At 39.8% G+C, this 18711-nt stretch overlaps 2 protein-coding genes across 5 annotated transcripts in view; one reads left to right on the top strand and one right to left on the bottom strand.

The window, feature by feature from the left end:
- The first annotated feature begins 301 nt into the window (after positions 1-301).
- On the top strand, positions 302-5337 carry LOC149026477 (DCD (Development and Cell Death) domain protein). Of its 4 annotated transcripts, XM_089146780.1 has the most exons (4): positions 302-551; positions 1154-1466; positions 1586-1702; positions 1857-5336. In XM_089146780.1, exons 2-4 carry the CDS (start codon positions 1173-1175, stop codon positions 3744-3746), a joined length of 2301 nt encoding a protein of 766 aa, XP_089002906.1. In that variant the 5' UTR covers positions 302-551; positions 1154-1172; the 3' UTR covers positions 3747-5336. The 4 variants fall into 4 exon arrangements, with proteins under 4 accessions (XP_089002906.1, XP_089002904.1, XP_089002905.1 ...); XM_089146778.1 differs by having other exon boundaries at positions 302-1466; XM_089146779.1 differs by having other exon boundaries at positions 302-1457.
- A 6647-nt stretch (positions 5338-11984) lies between these two features.
- The window catches only part of LOC149026478 (cytochrome C oxidase biogenesis Cmc1-like protein), a 46150-nt gene continuing 39423 nt past the window's right edge, over positions 11985-18711 (bottom strand). Inside the window, exon 3 of the mRNA XM_089146783.1 lies at positions 11985-13106. The gene's annotated coding sequence lies outside the window, so the exon portion shown is untranslated. The remainder of the gene's footprint in view (positions 13107-18711) is intronic.

Here is an 18711-nt window from a genome sequence, read left to right on the forward strand (position 1 = left end):
TGTACTACATTAGATAACGTGTTTAAACCGTTTTTCCATACTGATTGAATACCAAAATCGTACCGAACCGTTTTTACAAATACCGAAACCGTATCGTATAAATTTGATACCGTACAGAAACCGTACCGATTGAAACCCTTAGGCTAGCATGTGGCTAAGGACATTTTAATAATTTGACAAAATCCACTCCCCAGTCCCCGCCCCCACGCACCCCACCGGGCCACCCCACCGAACCGACCCCGACCCCCACCGACAAACGAGACGAAACTGAATCCAATTCCGACTCCCGGCTGATCTCACGTCCCCGCGTCCACTATGAACAGTCACCGACTCACCAGACCAATACACCACCCCTGCCTTGCCCCGTAGTATTTAACGCCAAAGCCCCTGTACTTGCGCTTCTGGATCTGGATTTTCTCTTGTTTTCGCTATTAGTGATTGAGCGAGATTTGATTTCATATTACTCCGGAGAAAATTGGATTCTTATTCCAAGCTCGGTAGTAACGATCGGCTTTCAACTGTTTCCCCAGCATCCGCCTCATCTCTTGGTGGTAGTTTGTTTCGTTACTTTTTTGCTTTTTGTTTTTTCCCCTCTGTTTTCCTTCTTTTTAATTGGTGCTGTGTGATTCATAGATTTATCGTTTTATTTGATGATTGTGTTTCTTTTTATGCTTCTTCTTCTTGTTCTTATAATCAGGAATGATTTCTGCACAGGAGAATAGATGAAACGTTTGATTATATACTCTTGTTTCGTGCTTATTTATTTATTTATTTCTTCTCTCGTTTTAGGTTTTATTATTCTTATTTTTTAATATTCAAGTAGACATCGTATTGATTGGACAGTCTCATTTGTGCGCGGCCTTTGGCTTGCGTTCTTCATACAGATTTTGCCCATTAGATGACTCAGTTTCCTTTCTTAGTTTTATTTATCTGTCCTAGTTATCATAAATAATTATATCAAGCTATAGTTATTGGCTAACTTGTATGGTCTAAGGGATTCGGAAGTCTCTCTATCTAGATCCAATATCTGAAATTTTATAATGGTGTTAAATTCTTAGCAAATTAAAGACGGAAAGTTCTGTTTTGCTTTCATTCCTTTACTTTAGGACTCTGCTTCTGCCATGGCAATCATTATTGTTGTTAAATTTGGTAGCTTGTCTCCAAGGAGATCCATGGAGTTTGAAGCGGAGCAGCACACTGTTTCAGGAAGTATTCCTGATTTTGGTGCAATCTTCATGTCTAACTGTTCCACAAAGAAAGAATGTTTCAGAAAGAAAGTTTTTGGGCTTCCATCTAATCAATCTAACTTTGTGAAGAAAGTGAGAGATGGAATGTTCTTGTTTCTTTTTGAGTTTGAGAAAAGAGAATTGCATGGAGTATTTCAGGCATCTTGTAATGGTACAATGAATCTCATCCCGGATGCATTCAAGTCATCAGGCAAACAATTCCCTGCACAGGTACTGTTGGTAAATTTCTTGCTCCCTTTGCGTTCCTGCCCCATCTCATGTGCTTTTACTCACTAACAAGTTTGTTTTTGCAATTTTTATCTTCCCTAAGTCAATGTCTCTTGACCTTTTTTGCTCAGATTTGTTTCAGAACTATCTGGGTCTGCAATCCACTTTCTGAATATGATTTCTGTGACGCTATAAAGGACAACTACTATAGTCCATACAAATTCAACTTTGGTCTATCTGAAGATCAGGTAGTTTCTTTTCTTTACATGTCATCAATGCAGCTGCCAATGGAATAGCAAGTAGCCAGCTAATTTGATCTTTTTTCTCTTCTTCTTTTTAATTTTTTAATTTTTTGGGTCTCTTCTTTTTCCTTCCCCCCCCCCCCCCCCCATGAACTTGTAGGTTGACAGGCTTCTACAGTTGTTTGAGTCAAGAATTGTGAAAGACTTGCGAACTCCAATTTTAGTTACAAGAACTAAAATTAGTAGACATTTTAAGATATCCAATTGGGATTCCAGATTTTTGAAAACCTATAAAGAAGAAAATAATCTTAACATGGGCTGTCACATTGAGCCATGTGAAGTAACTAGGAGCCATGATTTGTCTATGCCTAGAGAAGAAAATAGTCATGTCATAGACAGAAGCATGGAGCCATTTGATGCGACTCGGAACCAAGGTTTGCCTTGGTCTAACCTAGATTCATCAGGATATTCCGAAGACCACAAATTAGACAAAAATGATCCTTTACTTGAAGGGTATCATAGGTTGTCAACTGGAAATCACTTGGAAGAATCATTAGTATCAAATTTGCTTGCTTCAAAATTTCATGGAGATGCAATTATGCCAAGTAGCCTACCTGTCAGTACACTCAGTGTTGATTATTGTCACCCTGAATCTCCTGGCATTCAGTACAGGCAATCATTGTCTTTTGGACAAGTTTCTTGTTCAATGAAAATAGCAGACAGAATCCATCCATCATCTGAAGATCAATTCGTTTACTCCCCTGCTGAGCCCAGGAACTTCAGTAAATTGCATAATCCAGATTGGTCTACCAATCTTGGGGATTTCATTCCCTTGACACTTTCCCCAGACAATTATGGGACCTCGAGTTCTGGCACTCCATCTGGGGCTGGGTATTTGCTGAACAAGACAATAGGAGTGACAGATTTTGAAGGCTTATCCTATGCTAATCCTATGCCATTCATAAGGAGTGGAGATGATGGAAGGGCAACAACAAAGTCTTCACATTTTGCTTTCCTTACAGATAAGAGTTCCCCTTATGCATTGGATATTGGTCTTCCTGTTGCATCAAAGCCAGATTATGTCCATGAAGGATCCTGTTATCAGCATTATGAAGCTTCTACTTCCTCTGCACCTTTTCCAAGTCAACTCTGTCTACCCAAGGATGGTTTTCATTTAGAATCTAAAAAGTACGGCTATTATGAAAAAGGTGACCCAAGTTATGGCAACAAAGATCAAATTTCCATGGGTTTGCACTCTGATAATCAGGAGAAGAGATGCAGTGTGTTTTCACGGTTGCGTACAGCCCAACCAGGTACTGGGCAATTAAGGGGCAATTATGGGTACATTGTGGATATGACATCAGAGGACCTTAAAGTATTACGCCATGGTTATAACAGCCCAAGGAAAACCATGTTGAAAACTAAACAATTTATTGCAAGACAAGATGATGATGATGAAAACTTTCAGAATATATCAAAGAATGAGATGATTGTTGATGTTGCTTTGCCCAGTGAAGAGGATGGGTGGAGCAGTGAGGAAGTGGCTGAAGAGATTCCTGTCATTAACTTTAAGCGCCGGAGCGAAGTGCGAAGAGTTCGTAATGAAACCAAAACAAGTGGATGCATTGAGGGTACAAAACATAAGAGGAGAAAACTGGTGAGGCCAGCCTTCAGCCCCATGCTGCAACTTTCACCACAGGAAACATGTACTGGTACTGGAAACAAAGGTAGTGAAGTAGAATTAAAATCAAAAAGTTCTGATATATCGGGTAGAGGCTATGGAGGAAAAGAAAATGGACAGGATTCAGCTGAGAATGATGGCTTACAGAATCCAGTTTGCACAGTTAGTTTTAAGGGCAACAACAGTTGTAGACACTGCTTAAGTAGTGAGGATTTTAAGGTGGAAATGTTATGCAGAGAGCTTTTTGGTAACAGTTGCAGCTGCCCCAAATGTGAGGGGTCTTCTCAAGAAATAAGTGAAGATAATGGAAATGCTGGAAGAGGAGAGCCATTGATCAAGAGTGACAGTGATAAAAGAATTGACAATTGATTGTTCCCTAACTTTTGGAATTGTTGTCCATGAAATTTGTTCCGAGTTTTACAACAAGACAGCAGGAAAAGAATTGGTTCCGTATTGAAACATTTATATAAAAAATGTGTTGATATTTTGTAAAGACAGTGCTGGTGAATAAGCATATCAGAGTTTTCCCTCCAACCCTCCTGATAGTTACAAGTATGCACCATGAGCTTTTTGTGCATTTTGTTGGTTTGGAAGGCTGGAGTGATGTGCTTCGTCACTCAAAAAGTGTGAGGAAACTGGAAAAGAAGTTGTGTACCTATATCAGACGATTATCTTAGCACAGAGGGATGTAACTTTTGCGTGCCCGGGTAATTTGCATCTACTGTAAGTAAAAATGAACTTAGGAATACTAGTATTCAATGTAAGTTTACAATATGCATGTATCAGCACAATGCATCATTTGTGATAATCACTAGCTTGTTAATTACTCCTATCTCCACTTGATCTGAGATGCATTTGCTTTTACTTCATGTGGCACCCATGGTTAAAACATTTTATGCACGATGTAGTTTTTTTTTTTTGGTTTTTTTGTTTTTTGTGTGTGTGCATTTGTTTGTTTGCTTCAGTTGGGCAGGAAATCTAGGCTTTCTCTGTGCCTGTGTGCAGATTTGTGTTTCTTAGCTTCAATTCGGTTGGAAAGCTAGGTCTTTTTGAAGCAAGTTCCTAGGGTTCAAAGGGTGTGGCCTTTCAAGGCGCAAAGGCAGCACTCAAAGCAAGTCCCAGCCATCTCGCTAGGAGTAAAGTTGCAAGGCTGAAGTTTCTTCCACAAGATTTCCAAAGGCTGTTAGCATATAGAGCTTCATTCAGCATCATGGATAAACTACCGGCACCAGCCAAGCTGTCATTGGTATGCTGATGTGATTGTTGCGAGGTTAAAAGAAAATTAGGATGCTGACTGTACCAGCAGAGTGGTTGCCTTGATAGCTGCTATGAAGTTGTCGGTACCTAAGTTAGGAATCATTTTTTTTTGGTAAAAAGTTAGGTTAGTTAGTTAGGGATCATTCACAGCTAGTTTGTTGTTTATGCTAGTCTGTTGGAGCTGCAGGGATGGTTTACTTCTGTGGCTTGTCGGAAGCTAAGCACTTTATCTCACGGTCGGCAGCAGCTCGTTAAGCCACTGGTAATAATTCCAGGTTCGTCTGAAATGTGGTGAGAAAGCTGCCGTCCCCGCCCCCCAAGAAAAGAAAGAAAGAGAAAAACAACTCTCTTCTTTGCGCACTCTTTTTCTTCGTGATGGGAGCTGTTGCTAACGGTGTTGATCGTGCTATGTAATTAAAATATGATCGAATGATAATATGATCGAACAATAGAGAATTAAATGGTGGGGTTTACTTGTAAATATTATTGTTTATCTTTACATTTTAGGGATTTAAAATTTATTAATTGATAAAGTTATACCCCTCATTTATCCCACTCCCGTTTATCTGTTTGCCCGGTTTCTCAACCTTAACAACCATATCGAGGAAGATTTGATAAAGCTGAGCTTTTCTCAAGCTGCTCCAAGATTGCCTACCTCTCTTTCCTTCCTTACGATCTGAAGTGATTAGTTCTCTCAACCACTGAAATCGTTCATTGAAGCTGTGTTTTTTGGGTAAAACTCTCTCTTATCCTTGTCTAGAAGATACTTCTAGGAGTTGAGTGAGGTGGGAACAACTTCAACTATTGCCTTCTTGTCTTCGGCATTAGGCATGGTTTTTCTTACAATGAAGCTAGAATCTTCATAAGCGTCATAGAACCAAGGGCATATTGAAACATCGAGAATTGTCAAATGTTTGTTTGTTTTTTTTCCCCTTGAATGTTGTCAAATGGTTTTTGAAAGGTAGAATTTGAATGTTTTCAGTCGCGTTCAAGCCAATATTCAGAATCTGAATCAAGGGTCTGAATAATATTTAATTTCCCAAATTCAACGGTGTTCCAAATCGCTTAGAACAGGATCGGCTAAAGAGGAAGAGACGTGCTTTCAAAAGTCTGAAGTTAAACGAATAATAAGTCCAGCAGAGATCATTTGGATGTATCTACATAAGAAATCCCCCACAACAACAACAGCAACAACAACATTAAGCCTTGTTTCAACTAAATGGGATTGGCTACATTGATTCTTGTCTTCCAATTAGTTTTGTTTGAGGTCATAAGATACAAGGCCTAAGCTATGCGTATCTGATACGAGAAAATTTATACTGAATTGGGTCTACCTTCGGTTCAATCTTTGACCCCAGTCGAAGATGGCTCAACCACGGTCGGGTTCGGACATCTGGTTGAATTATCAAGAAGGAACCTTGCGGTTCCAAGGATGAACGTGACCTCGAATAATTCATATACATTATTGACTTATAAACGGTTACTGCTACAATGAGGAGTGGGCAACCGTGTTAAACATGGAAACTACCACTGATGCGGGGGAAAGATTGTGCCTCAAGAGGAAACTGCTTTCGCCCCCAAAAAAGGTTTGAAACCCTACAATTGGATGGCCACCAAGAAGAATCATGAACGAATCCAACGACCGAAAACAAGAGGTAAAAGCTATATAAACAAGTAGCCTACACACAGAGAAGATATCTGAATCGTTTTCCTCATTATTATATTCAATTTCTACTCTACAACTCGCTAGAGCTTTGTGATAAGTTCCATAACTGACTTAGCCTTTGGAGGTGGCCTCCTGACCCCACGGTTGGGCTGCGTCTAACAATGTTTTACATGTGATTCATCAAGTATCTCAAGGATGAGCAGATTTTGAACGCATCATTTGGCGTTGTCTATGAGAAACACTACAAAAAGTCATGGTTACTAGATCAGCGGCGGCTGAGGCTCAAAGGAACCAAAATACTCATCCTCCTCCAGGAGGAGACATTCCATAAGGAGATCTTCCCGAAGGAAGTTGCGCTCGAGAAGTTCATGAAGACGAAGGATTGGTTGGAGATCAACGCCTGAACAACCCAAATAACCTTCAACAGCAAATGAATCAGATATAGATTCAATTTCTAGAGATGCAGCAAATGCTTTGTACGGTGGGTAGGAGTTTGGTGGCTCCTCAGGATCCTAATCCCCATGATTAGGAGGAGGTCTGAGGACGCACGCAAAGGAGTGGGATATGATTTTCTCTAGTACGAGGGCGTTCTCCTCAGAGAAATAGACAGCAAACTGAAGGCCAGAATTACAAGCAAGATCCTCGAAGGGGTCGTGAAGGACAATCTAGAGAAAGAAGAATTGGAGGATTGCCCAGAAGAGATGATTAGCATGATCGAGCATAGGAGAGTCGAACTGAAACTCTCACCAGGTTAGAACTAGGGTCCGCACGCATATGCCAACATCCTAACGTTTGGGTTGAGACAATGTTCGAACAGAGGCAACTCGGGCAGTACATATTGATCGGAAATTGGCAGACATAAATCAGAAGTTGGGACAACTCACAGAGGTAAGAGAACTGATGATATTTACTCAATCATCAGGAAAACCCCGTTTGCGGATGCTATCGCCAGGTTCAAGTTTCCTCGTAATCTCTTCTCCTTATTTGATGGTTCGGTAGATCCGATTGCCCACATCAGTTATTACTAGCAGACAATGGCAGTTGTTGGAAATTCTGACGCAATCCTATGTAGAGTGTTCGGGTCATCACTTACAGGGGCAGCACAAAAGTGGTTTTCAAATCTTCCTTCGTGAAGAATTGCTGATTTTGAAGAACCTGCCTGAAAATTCATCAGTCTGTTCCAAAGCGGAATTCAGACCAAGAAGACGGAAGAGACGTTGTTCACTGTCAAGCAAGGAAAGAATGAACCTATTCGAGATTATCTAAAAAGGTTCAATAAAGTCACAATGGAGATCGAAAACTTGGATGAACAGGTGGCCAAGACTGCACTCTTCACCGGACTCACCTACAAGAGACTCTTGGAGATGTTACTCCAAGATATGCCAGCCACATATTCTGAATCGGTACAAAGATGTTAGAAGCAGGCTGAAGTAATGGAGATCCTTGACGCACGCCAAGGAGTGATCAAAGTCTCAAACGAAGATCAAAAGGTTACTGAAAAAGTCCAGGGGTCGAAACCGCCCAATAATGATCGAAATTGGAAACCTCGTTAGGGATGGAGGCAACAATCGCCCGACCATTCGGAGTTCACACCTTTGAATACTCCACGGTCAAAAATCTTGATGCAAATCAAGAATCAGGGTATCCTTAAATGGCCCCCAAGGATGATAGCTAAACCTGAAGAAAGAAACATGGTAAAGTATTGCCATTTCCATAAAGATTACGGACACTACACGAATGAGTGTAGGCATATGAAGCTAGATATTGAGAGGTTGATAACTCAGGGGCACTTGTCCAACTTCGTAAAAGGGCAAGGGAATGAACAAGAAAGAAGGACGATTGCTGAAAAAAGAAGAAAGCGTTCGGGAAGTAGAGATTGTCGGGCCGAAGCTCCTCAGTCAAAAAAGGTCACTGCAGATGAGCATCATCCCCTCACTGATTGGTTGTTGGACAAGGGTGAGCCAGTGTTAAACCAGCCTGGAGGTAGGCCAAACCCAGTCATTGCTCAAGCTGCGGGAGTTGATGTAGATGAGTACATGGCATCTTGAGAGGGGCAGGTACATGTACAAGTGGCTTCCGCCACTGCAGATGAGGATTGGATGGTGCAACTTGGCACGCACGAGGATGATCCAGATGACACTCTTGCTCTCAGTCCCAGTCAGACTCGGAGGGATGATGATGATGAGGATGATGATGATAACGATGGTCTTGGTGGTGGTGGTGGAGTACATGAGCGACTACATGTTCCATTATCAGAGACACATCATCCCCCCCAGAGATACATCGGAGAGACTTAGTACATGCATGCCACCTAGGATGACGATCATGGTGGTGAGCTTTATCGTGGTCGCCTACGAACTACACTCGGCTAGGGAGGGGGAGGCTCATGGGGGGGGGGGGGGAGAGCAGTAGCACATGCATGGGTATGGGACGTATGGCTATGGTTATAGTGACGATACTCCATCGTATGGCTCATATGGCCATTTTGATGTGATGGACAGGTTGTTGGGAATGATGGGGTCCAGGAGCTTGGAGGAGTCTGTAGGCTCCACACTTGCTTATGGCTATGGTGTCCCTTCCGCTTATGGACATGATGATACATACCTGTCTTCTAGGGGTTCGCACTACCATGGGTATAATGATGGATCTTCCACGAGCTTGGGTTCGCATGGTCATCATCATCAGAGTGTCTCGTTTATGCCTCCATTTGGCTCGGAGACAACATATTGATATCCTTTTAATCATACAATGTCATTACCCCCCTGATGGGAGTAGTTTTCCAGCCATAGATGATGCCAATTACAGAGCTCTGGTTTCTTTGCATGTCAACAATCATTAGCATAAGATGTCTTGGAGTGACTTCAAAAAAATAATGGAGTGTAGGCTTGAACCCTTTGGGCCTTGGACCATATTATCACAGAATACAGAGTTGGCGGATCCACTGAGGCATAGTACTTGGTATTGAGTATTGACAGGTACGTAGTTGTATACTTGTATTTGTATACTAGTATAATAGTTTTTTTTAAATGATGTAAAAACTCTATTATCATTATGCATATTTATGTTAGTTTAATTGTTTAAAATAATATTGTAGAATTACATTTTTACTGGTATACAGTCAGGCATATGCCGATCGAAAACATCAATTTGGATGAGTTTATAGGCAAAACCAGCCATTCTACTGTGTTTATTGGCATCAAATTATAGTAGACACCAAGTTTCAACCAAAATTGACAAAAAATAACCCCCCGAAATTGGGGGGGGGGGAAGAATTTACCGAACTATGGGCGAAGTCTCGCCGCCGGTTCGCTGGGCAGCAAACCCATCGAACCGGGCGAAATTTCGCAGCCTACTCATAGAAACCAAAGTGACAATTTACCATTTCCATAGCTAAAGAACTGAAGTAAGGATTTGGAGCTTGTACAAACCCTTAGAAACCAACGCGGCAATTTTTAGTAGGGATGATTTATAAGGGGCTTGTACATTGTCTGCAGTTTCTTCTTTGTAATCGGCTTTCACATGTTTTAATTTTTTGTGAGAGATTAATGCAGAATTTGAATTAGTATATGATATTTTTTTAATATTAATTGTAAAAATTTATAAAGATAAATATCACTTACCATTAGCTGAACATATAGCACTCAGACCCCCTCTTAGTTGGATAATGTCACTTACCTCCCCTCTTACCTAGCAAATATATCAAACACCTCTCATTTTTTAACTTTCTAGGTTAAATTTAACTTTTATTGTTAAATATTTTTCTAAAACTCCAAATTACCCTTGGTTGAAAACATTTTTTTAGTTTAAATCTAAATTAACGTAATCACTCTAGTAGTTAAAATACTAAATTACCCTCAATTAAAATAATTGTTAAAAACCAAAATACCATAGTTAAAAGTTAAAACCCAAATTATCTTTAATTATTAAAACCCCAATGTACCTTTTTTTTTAAATTTTTGTCAAACAACTAAAAAAACATGTACTAGATATCAAAATGCAATTTAAATTAGTGATGTCAACGGTGCGGTTTAGGGCAGTGTTGGGCTGGGCTTAATGGTTTTAGGCTCAAAACACCTAGCCCAAACATTGCCTGTTAACAAAATAATGGTTTCGATTTGGAGCGGTTTGGGTTCGAACCAACTAACGGTTTGGGCTAACGGTCTATACTCAGGTTGACTAACAGTTTGGACTAATGATTTATGGTATGCAAAAAAGAGAAAAAAGAAAAGAAATAGTTGCGCATCCAGTAACAAGAGCCAAAATTCTATGGAAAACAAAATTACTATTGATCAATTTCTATTAAAAAATGAAAAGTCATTTCACATTGTAGAAATCCCGCCCACCTTATAGAAATCAAGAACCCAGATAGTAAATAGTAACATAGAAATTACAAGCTCATTCCTCAGGCTCTACCAGATAGTCCTCCTGAAACAAATCTTCAAACCAAAAACCCTTTTAAAGTCCAACTTGTACTATGATTGATTGTCTTGAAATTGGATTATTGTTTTGTGAGAATGTTGATTCCCCCGTATATATGTATGAAATGCATTTCTTTTGGATAAATATTTACTTGATTTAAACAAACTTGATACATTCAATTTTGCGTTAATTCATACTTAATCTTTTTAATTGTCCCTTACAAGTAGTAAAATGATTATTTGATCTTTGAATTCCTACTCAAATTTTCTGATAGTCTATACCAACTATCTAATGATAATGTGATGATTCAAATAATATTTAATGTAAAACTATAAAACGAGTTATAACTGGTTGTGGTTTGGATTCGAGTTGGTGAGGACTCTTCCACCATCAGTCCAAACATAACCCATTAAGGTTTGATTTGGGCCAGTTTGAGTTATAACGGGTTGGTGAAGTTCAATTTTAACGATTCGGGCTACAAATTGACACCCCTAATTTAAATTGAGACATCTTGGCCCAAAACACCCTCAATTGATGTTATTTTTAAGACCCAAAACACCCTTAATTAACTTCGATTCTTTAATTTAAATGTTATTAAAGAGAGAGAGAGAGAGTTGACACTTCATCTTATTAAGTAGTATGTGTTTTTTTAGTTGTTTGATTTAAAAAAAACAAAGGTACATTGAAATTTAATAATTAAAGATAATTTGAGATTTAGCTATAGTACTTTTGGTTTTAACAATTATTTTAGTTGAGGGTAATTTAGTATTAACTACTAGGGTGAATACGATAATTTAGGATAGTTTAGGATTTTAGAAAAATATTTAACAATAAAATTTAACGAAAAAAATTAACATAAGGGAAATGTTTAATATATTTGCTAGAATGAGAGGTAGATATGACTCGGAAATTTCTCACTTTCTGCCCTCTAATAGCATCAACTATTAATAATGTTATGCTTTATGATGAACATGATTTCTAGAGACTTAGCTGCTCATATGCAAAGTTTCTAACTACTAACTAGCTAATCAACAATTGATGAATTTCACACTTTCTTTCAATCTGTCAATTTTACATAAACGATGGTGGTCATTATGTTTTTTTGGCGATTGCTCAATGCAAGAATTCCAGTAAATGCAATTCTCACAAAATGGAGTACGAATCCGGATCGATGTGTGATTTGTGGTCATAGCGGCGAATCAAGTTGGCATCTTTTCTTCACTTGTGAATGGACACAAAGAATATGGATTGTAGGGCCACTAGGATTACGGACTGAAATGTTACCATTATTCGACATTAACAATTTCTGCTTTGATTTGTTTTATAACTCTTCATATGGGAAATCTATGCTATGCTAGATTTTCTCTATCATCATCATCACCTGCTACATGGTGTGGCATTTTCGTAATGAAGTTCTGTTTAGAAAGGCTAAACCTAACCCAGAACGGGTGATGAAAAACATTTACTCGTGGTGTCAAAATTTGAAAATTCAACCACTTGGGAACTCAGGTCATTTCCATCCAAATGTAACTCATGTTGAGCATAGTGAGATAATATTCTCACATATGCAAAAATTAGTACCTATGCATCTCATAATCTTATTTTGTGCAGTGACAACGCGACAGTCAACAAAGGAAGTAGGATGCTGTGGAGGGATCATTCAATCAGGAAAAATCATATATTGCTTCAGTGGCAAACAAGCCGGTAGTTCACTTATAGCATTTATAGCTAAAGGATTAGCATCAAGGCTGCAATTGGCACTAAATCACAACCTTCGGATTGATTTAATTGCAACCAACTGGAAATGCATCAGTCAATATTTGTCGAGGCCGACTACTCCATGGCCGATAGAGACAATCCATGATCTGTTATTCTTAGCAGCCAGGATACAAGCAATTCCTATTGATATATCCGAGGAACAGGAATTCCTAATGAAGGCTAATCTTTTAGCGGAATCGACGTTAGAGGAACAAGAACCAAGAGAATGGAACCACATAGCAAGTAGTTTGTAATAAGTTTTGTTATCTGTTTGTTTGTATCAACCAAAAAAAAAATTTGCTAGGTAAGAGGGGAGATAAAGTAACATTATGCAACTAAAAGGGGTCAAAGACTCAGAGTGCTATCTGCTCATCTCAGAAGGAAAGTAAGTGATTTTTACTCAACCGAAGTTGCAGGTAACATTGCTGGAATCTGTTTAGAATTCATCCAAATGAGAGAAACAACAACTCTAAGCTCCTCAGTAGCACGATGCCCTTGCAACAGACCCTCAAGAACTGCTTCCAGTTTTGATTCATAAGCCAGCATTCCGGTAGTAGGATATACACACCGTCCATCAAAGGACCAAAAAAGACCCCATAGCCATCCTATGGACCCAGGGAAGCGCACACCTGCAACCATGAGAAGGGGTTTAGTTAGGTGAGACCAGCAAGGAAGGGAAAAGGCAATAGACGATGCTGCTTCTGACTTGAAAGATTGTGAAGCAGATGCGTTTGATACAAAATGTGCAAGGAGAGCTATGCTGGGGGACGAATCTTCAAATGATGAAGCCAAGAGAATATAGCATGCATGATCTGGGATTTTTTTTTTTTTTTTTTGGGGTGGGGTGGGGGGGGGGGGGGGGTGGGGGGGGTATGCCTAAAAATTGTCCTGTTACGTGCTGACCATAAGTAATACCAAGAAACAGCTACAACAGAGAAAATGCAATTGGGCATTAGTTCATCCCAACAAAAAGAAATATCAGTTAATTCAGATATCTAAAACAGAAGCACCTGATATCATTTCAGCTCTAATACTGAGAGGACCAGCCATAAACCTCACACAACCAAAACATAAGTGCCAAATAGTTTCTGTTGTAAGACCACACATCGCACAAGTAGAAAATGTAGGAAGCCACTTACCAAGGATTCCTAAACAGGCAAACCATTATGCAAACCATGCCAAAAGAAACATTTATACCTTGCGTACACAGAATTTCGTTTAAAATATTTCCACCATTTAAAATACTAAACTCCAGAAATAACAGGATCAAGAGATGATTGAAGAGCAGCCATTTGAGTGGAGCATATCGAAGCAAGGAAAAGTGCCAAGAGTCCTTTCCAGACAAGAACCTGGATTCAAGTATCTTAGAAACAAAGTGAGATGGTAGCAAAGACAGTAACACAGAAATATCCCAGGCGCCATCCCGACAGACTTGAGAAACGCATTGAGTAGAATCAGGCTTATACAGGTCCAACGGGATAGACTCAGAAGTAATTGATGGCCGCCAAGGGTCAAACCAAAAACTAGTATCCTTACCACCCCCAACTGCCTAACCACAAAAGACTTGAGACTTGGGAGAACCCCAGCAATACTATTTCACAACCTGGAGCATATACACCAAACCTTAGGGTTGAAGGAGGAGGTATGAGGGAAGTATTTATCCTTAATCACCCAAGCCCATTTTAGGCTCTGAAATCAACCTCCAGGCTTGCTTATGAAGAAGGGCTTGGTTATGGACCCAAGCCGATTGAAACTGAAGACCCCCCACGTCCCCCGGTAGGAAAAATTTACATTTCCTAATGCATGAAGAATTAGACTGCCTACCTGTATTACCACTCCAAAACCTATGAGCAATAAGAGTCAATAGACTGGCAGATAAAATTCGGAAGTGAAAAGCACCCTATCTGAAAGGGAGGAATATCCCACTGGACTGGACGAGTAGTAGTTTGGTTACAGGAATTCTGAGATTGTCGCTCGTGTTTAATTCTGTTTGTTTCAAGTTAATCCCTTGAACAAGTAATGTTTTAGCTGACATTTTAGCTAGAAGGGCATGTCACCACTCTTTGTACAGGTCTTGGTGGGGAGACCCACCTTTGATTATAGTTAATTCCTTTTTGTTATTGACTAGGTCACCTGGTCTTGAATATTTTATCTAAATGAAATCTCCGTTTTGACCCAAAAAAAAAAAAAAAAAAACACGAAGGAATTTTTTTTTGGGGGTTGGGGGGAAGAAAAGAAAAACTAATTTAATAAAAAGGCCATAGACAACTGCTTGTGATATTAATTGCACAAAGCAAACCCATTTAAATCGATTCCTTAGCCGTCATTGTTGGCCTACAACAACAACAACAACAACAACAATAAGCCTTTTCCCAACTAAATGGGGTCGGCTACATGGATTCTTGCCCTCCAATCGGTTCTGTTCAAGGCCATGCTAGATACAAGGCCTAAGCTATACATATCCTTTCTCACCACTTCTCCTAAGGTTATCTTAGGTCTACCCCTAGCTCTTCTAGTTCCTTCAATATGGATTATATCACTTCTCCGAACAGGAGCATTTATAGGTCTCCGTTGAACGTGGCCGTGCCACCTCAAACGACTTTCTCTAAGCTTATCACTTATAGGAGCAACTCCCAGACCAACTCTAATATGATCGTTTCTTATCTTATCCATCCTAGTTTTGCCACTCATCCATCTTAGCATCCTCATTTCTGCTATACTGAGTTTATCTATATGATTCTTCTTAACAGCCCAACACTCTGCACCGTACATCATAGCTGGTCGGACAACAGTCCTATAAAATTTTCCTTTAAGCTTTAATGGAATACGCCGATCACATAAGACCCCGGATGCACCTCTCCACTTCATCCACCCTATTTTAATTCTTTGGGAAACCTCATCTTCTAAATCACCTCTTTTACTTATGCTTGAACCTAGGTACCTAAAACAATCACGCCGTCATTGTTGGCCTACTGTGCGAAAAAGGCCGAAGACAAATGCAAAATTTGAAGAGTCCTTGTCAAGGTGTGATTCCTTGGTTGTGTTGGAATCCCCTAGTTTCAGTCTACTTCTTATTAGGATTCGATATCTACTCATAGATTCAAACTGGGAAACCAACTTGGTTTTAAACTCAAACTTTAATCTTAAGTATGTCTCTGACTTGATTAAAGACTCTTAAACAAGGACTCTAGCATATCTCATGGCTCAAAATCAATTGATGAGCCCCACAAATTCTACCCAAAGTCCCACATCCTTTAACAGTGGGATACTTCATTACCATTATAATTGCCTCCGAGATTATACATGAAAACATCTGCTTGTTAAAGGATGGTTGGCAAGAAAAATTGTAACAACAAATAATCTGCCTTTTGTTTTTGAAAAAAGAAAAAGAAAAAAAAGAGGGGCACTTCTTAAAACACCAGCATTTCCTTCTTGAGGATGGAAAAAAAAAAGGTTTTTGTCTTCTGGCTTCTTAATTCTAGAAGGGCTAATATAGAGATTACATACCCAATCGTAACAATCTCTTAACACTGTTAGAACTGAAGGGGGCAACAGTAATTTCATAAGAGAAAAGTCTCTTTAGTTAATTAAGCTATGGTGCAAGAGGGCAACAGTAATGATCCCTATTTTAATCTTAAATCTTTTCTATTTTTGTTATCCCAAGAACTCATCTTAATCTGCAACTGCTCATTGGTAGAAATTGCTCAATCACATGTACTTTCTCTCTCTCAACTTCATTTGTAATTCTTTTTATTTTTTTGTATATTATAAATGGGATATCCGTAACTTGTTTGTAGGATACATAACTAACTACCCATCATTCGTTTGATTTGTATCTCTTTACCTTTTCTTGAAAGTTCCAGCTTGTAACGACATTCAAGGTTGAAACGGTGGTTCGTTGAACTCTCCCCACCCCTTCATGGCATTTTTTCTCTCTTCCGCCTTCATGGCATGCTGTAACCCCCACCGTTATGGCATGATCTTAATGCTTCCTACCAACCCTCCCAGCATTTACTTCACCTAAAACACACCTACCCGCCATCACTACCTTAACCTACCAAGCTGGAATATGAGAATACCAGTTACAAAATGATGCAAAACCCTAGAACAAAGCCTCCTCTGCTATCATCACCTGACCCTGACCCCCACTTCAGAAAGCAACCTACCGAAGTTTGAATGGATCAGTCCAGAATCCCTAGCCAGAGAACCCTAGACTCTAAAGAAGAGTTTCAACTCAACGAGGAGTTCGAAGAATGCCTGGATAGGAAGGAGGATCTTATACTCATCGGTTTTCTCATGGAAGGGAAAAGATTCAGGCCTCAAGGAGTAACAGAGGGCCTTGTCAAAGCGTTGAACACAAAGGAAGGAGTCACCACAGTGAAATGTAGCGACCAGATATATACCTTCCACTTTCAACGGGAGTTGGACGTTCTGCATGTACTTACTGAAGGTCCCTGTGCCGTGGCCAATAACCTTGTCATCTTGGAGAGGTGGAACGAGGAGCAGCAGTGCGATTTTGGCACAGTGGAATTCTGGGTTCAGATGCACAGCCTTCACCCGGAACTTCAAGATCTGAAACTGGCTATCCAACTGGGAGGAATGGTGGGAGAACCATCGAAGGCAACGTTCATTGACGTCATTCAAATGGAAGAATGGGTTAGGTACATGAGAGTGTGTGCCACTATTGACGTGAATAAACCCTTGATGGACCATCTCACACTCAAAAGGAAGAATGGGACACAGCTGCATGCTGACTTAAAGTACGAGAGGCTCCCACTAGTATGCTACTACTGTGGATCTATAGGTCGTGAAGAAGTCTGGTGTGACACCTGGTTTATGGAAGAGAAGAGTCATAGAGAAGCTAATGGGGGACAAAATAGAGAAGAAAGAAGGATAAAGAAGATAGAGGGAAGAAGGGAAATCTTAGAAGAATTAGTCTTGAAGAAGGGGAAGAGGGAGAAGAAAACTCATAAGAAGAAGAAGAGAAGAGGAGAAGAAGGGGGGGCTGCTGCAAACGCACAAAGCTCAAGCTTCAATTAATGGGGGGCAGAATAGAGAAGAAAGAAGGATAAAGAAAATAGGGGGAAGAAGGGAAATCTTAGAAGAATTAGTCTTGCAGAAGGGGAAGAGGGAGAAGAAAACTCATAAGAAGAAGAAGAGAAGAGGAGGAGGGGAGGGAGGGGGCTACAAACGCACAAAGCTCAAGCTTCAATTCATTTTTTCTATTCCATGCTCAATAAGCTGATTACAATTGTTTAAATAACAAAACAAACATACTTGATACGAAAACAACTATAATAGGACTCTTTATAATTTAAAACTAACAAAAGACTGATCCTACTAGGACTCTTAGGAATTTAAAACTAACGAAAACTTATCCTAGATATCCTACCCAAATAAAAACTTTGATTACAAGATTATCCCAATAATAAATAAAAAAAATTCTAAATTATCTCTAGAACTCCCACAAAAACAATTCCTATTTTATCTCCTTGCAAGCTGGAGTTTGGGCCCACCAAATTTGAATATATTTCCATGCAAGTTGGACTTGGGGCCCACCAAATATGAAAAATATCATCTAGGATATTGTTCATGCTACTATAGCGTGAACAGTAACTTCTGGTTGTGCTGCATCAATTGGTTTCCTTGAAGCAAAGTTGGGCAACCAACCCTCATGAGCTTGGCGTAGTCTGGTCAAGGGGAGAGATCACTTAAAGAAGGGAATTTGCTAGAGGGTGGGTGATGGTACCAACATCTCGATATGGGAGGACTAGTGGATACCGACAGCCCCAGGTTTTAGACCCAAACCTCACAAACCATCAAGTGCAACATCTCTATTGTCTTAGAGTAAATCGATTCAGATCAAAGGTGCTAGAATTGAAGATCTACTTAGTAAGGATGACGTCAAGGATATCCTATAAGATTCAGCTGAGTCTTTTTAATTCAGAGGATCCCATCTATTGGGTGGTGGCCCGTAATGGGATATTCTCAGTGAAATTAACATATGGGCTCATCCAGGAAGAGGAGTTGAAGGTTGGGGCAAGTAAACCTTCTTTGTCTAAGGGTCACCTATGGGATGAAGTCCCAAAAAGCATTTGGAACTGCCCCTCCTTGCGTAAGATCCGACAGTTTCTATGGAAGGCATGTGCTTGAGGGCTCCCCACAGTTCAAGCCCTGAATCAAAGAAAGATCCCAGTCGAAGAGATTTGCTAGAGGTGTTGTAAACCCATTGAC

The sequence above is a fragment of the Hakea prostrata genome, chromosome 2, assembly GCF_041222555.1.
Source record: "Hakea prostrata isolate BN-2017 chromosome 2, UWA_Hpros_2, whole genome shotgun sequence".
NCBI lineage: Eukaryota > Viridiplantae > Streptophyta > Magnoliopsida > Proteales > Proteaceae > Hakea > Hakea prostrata.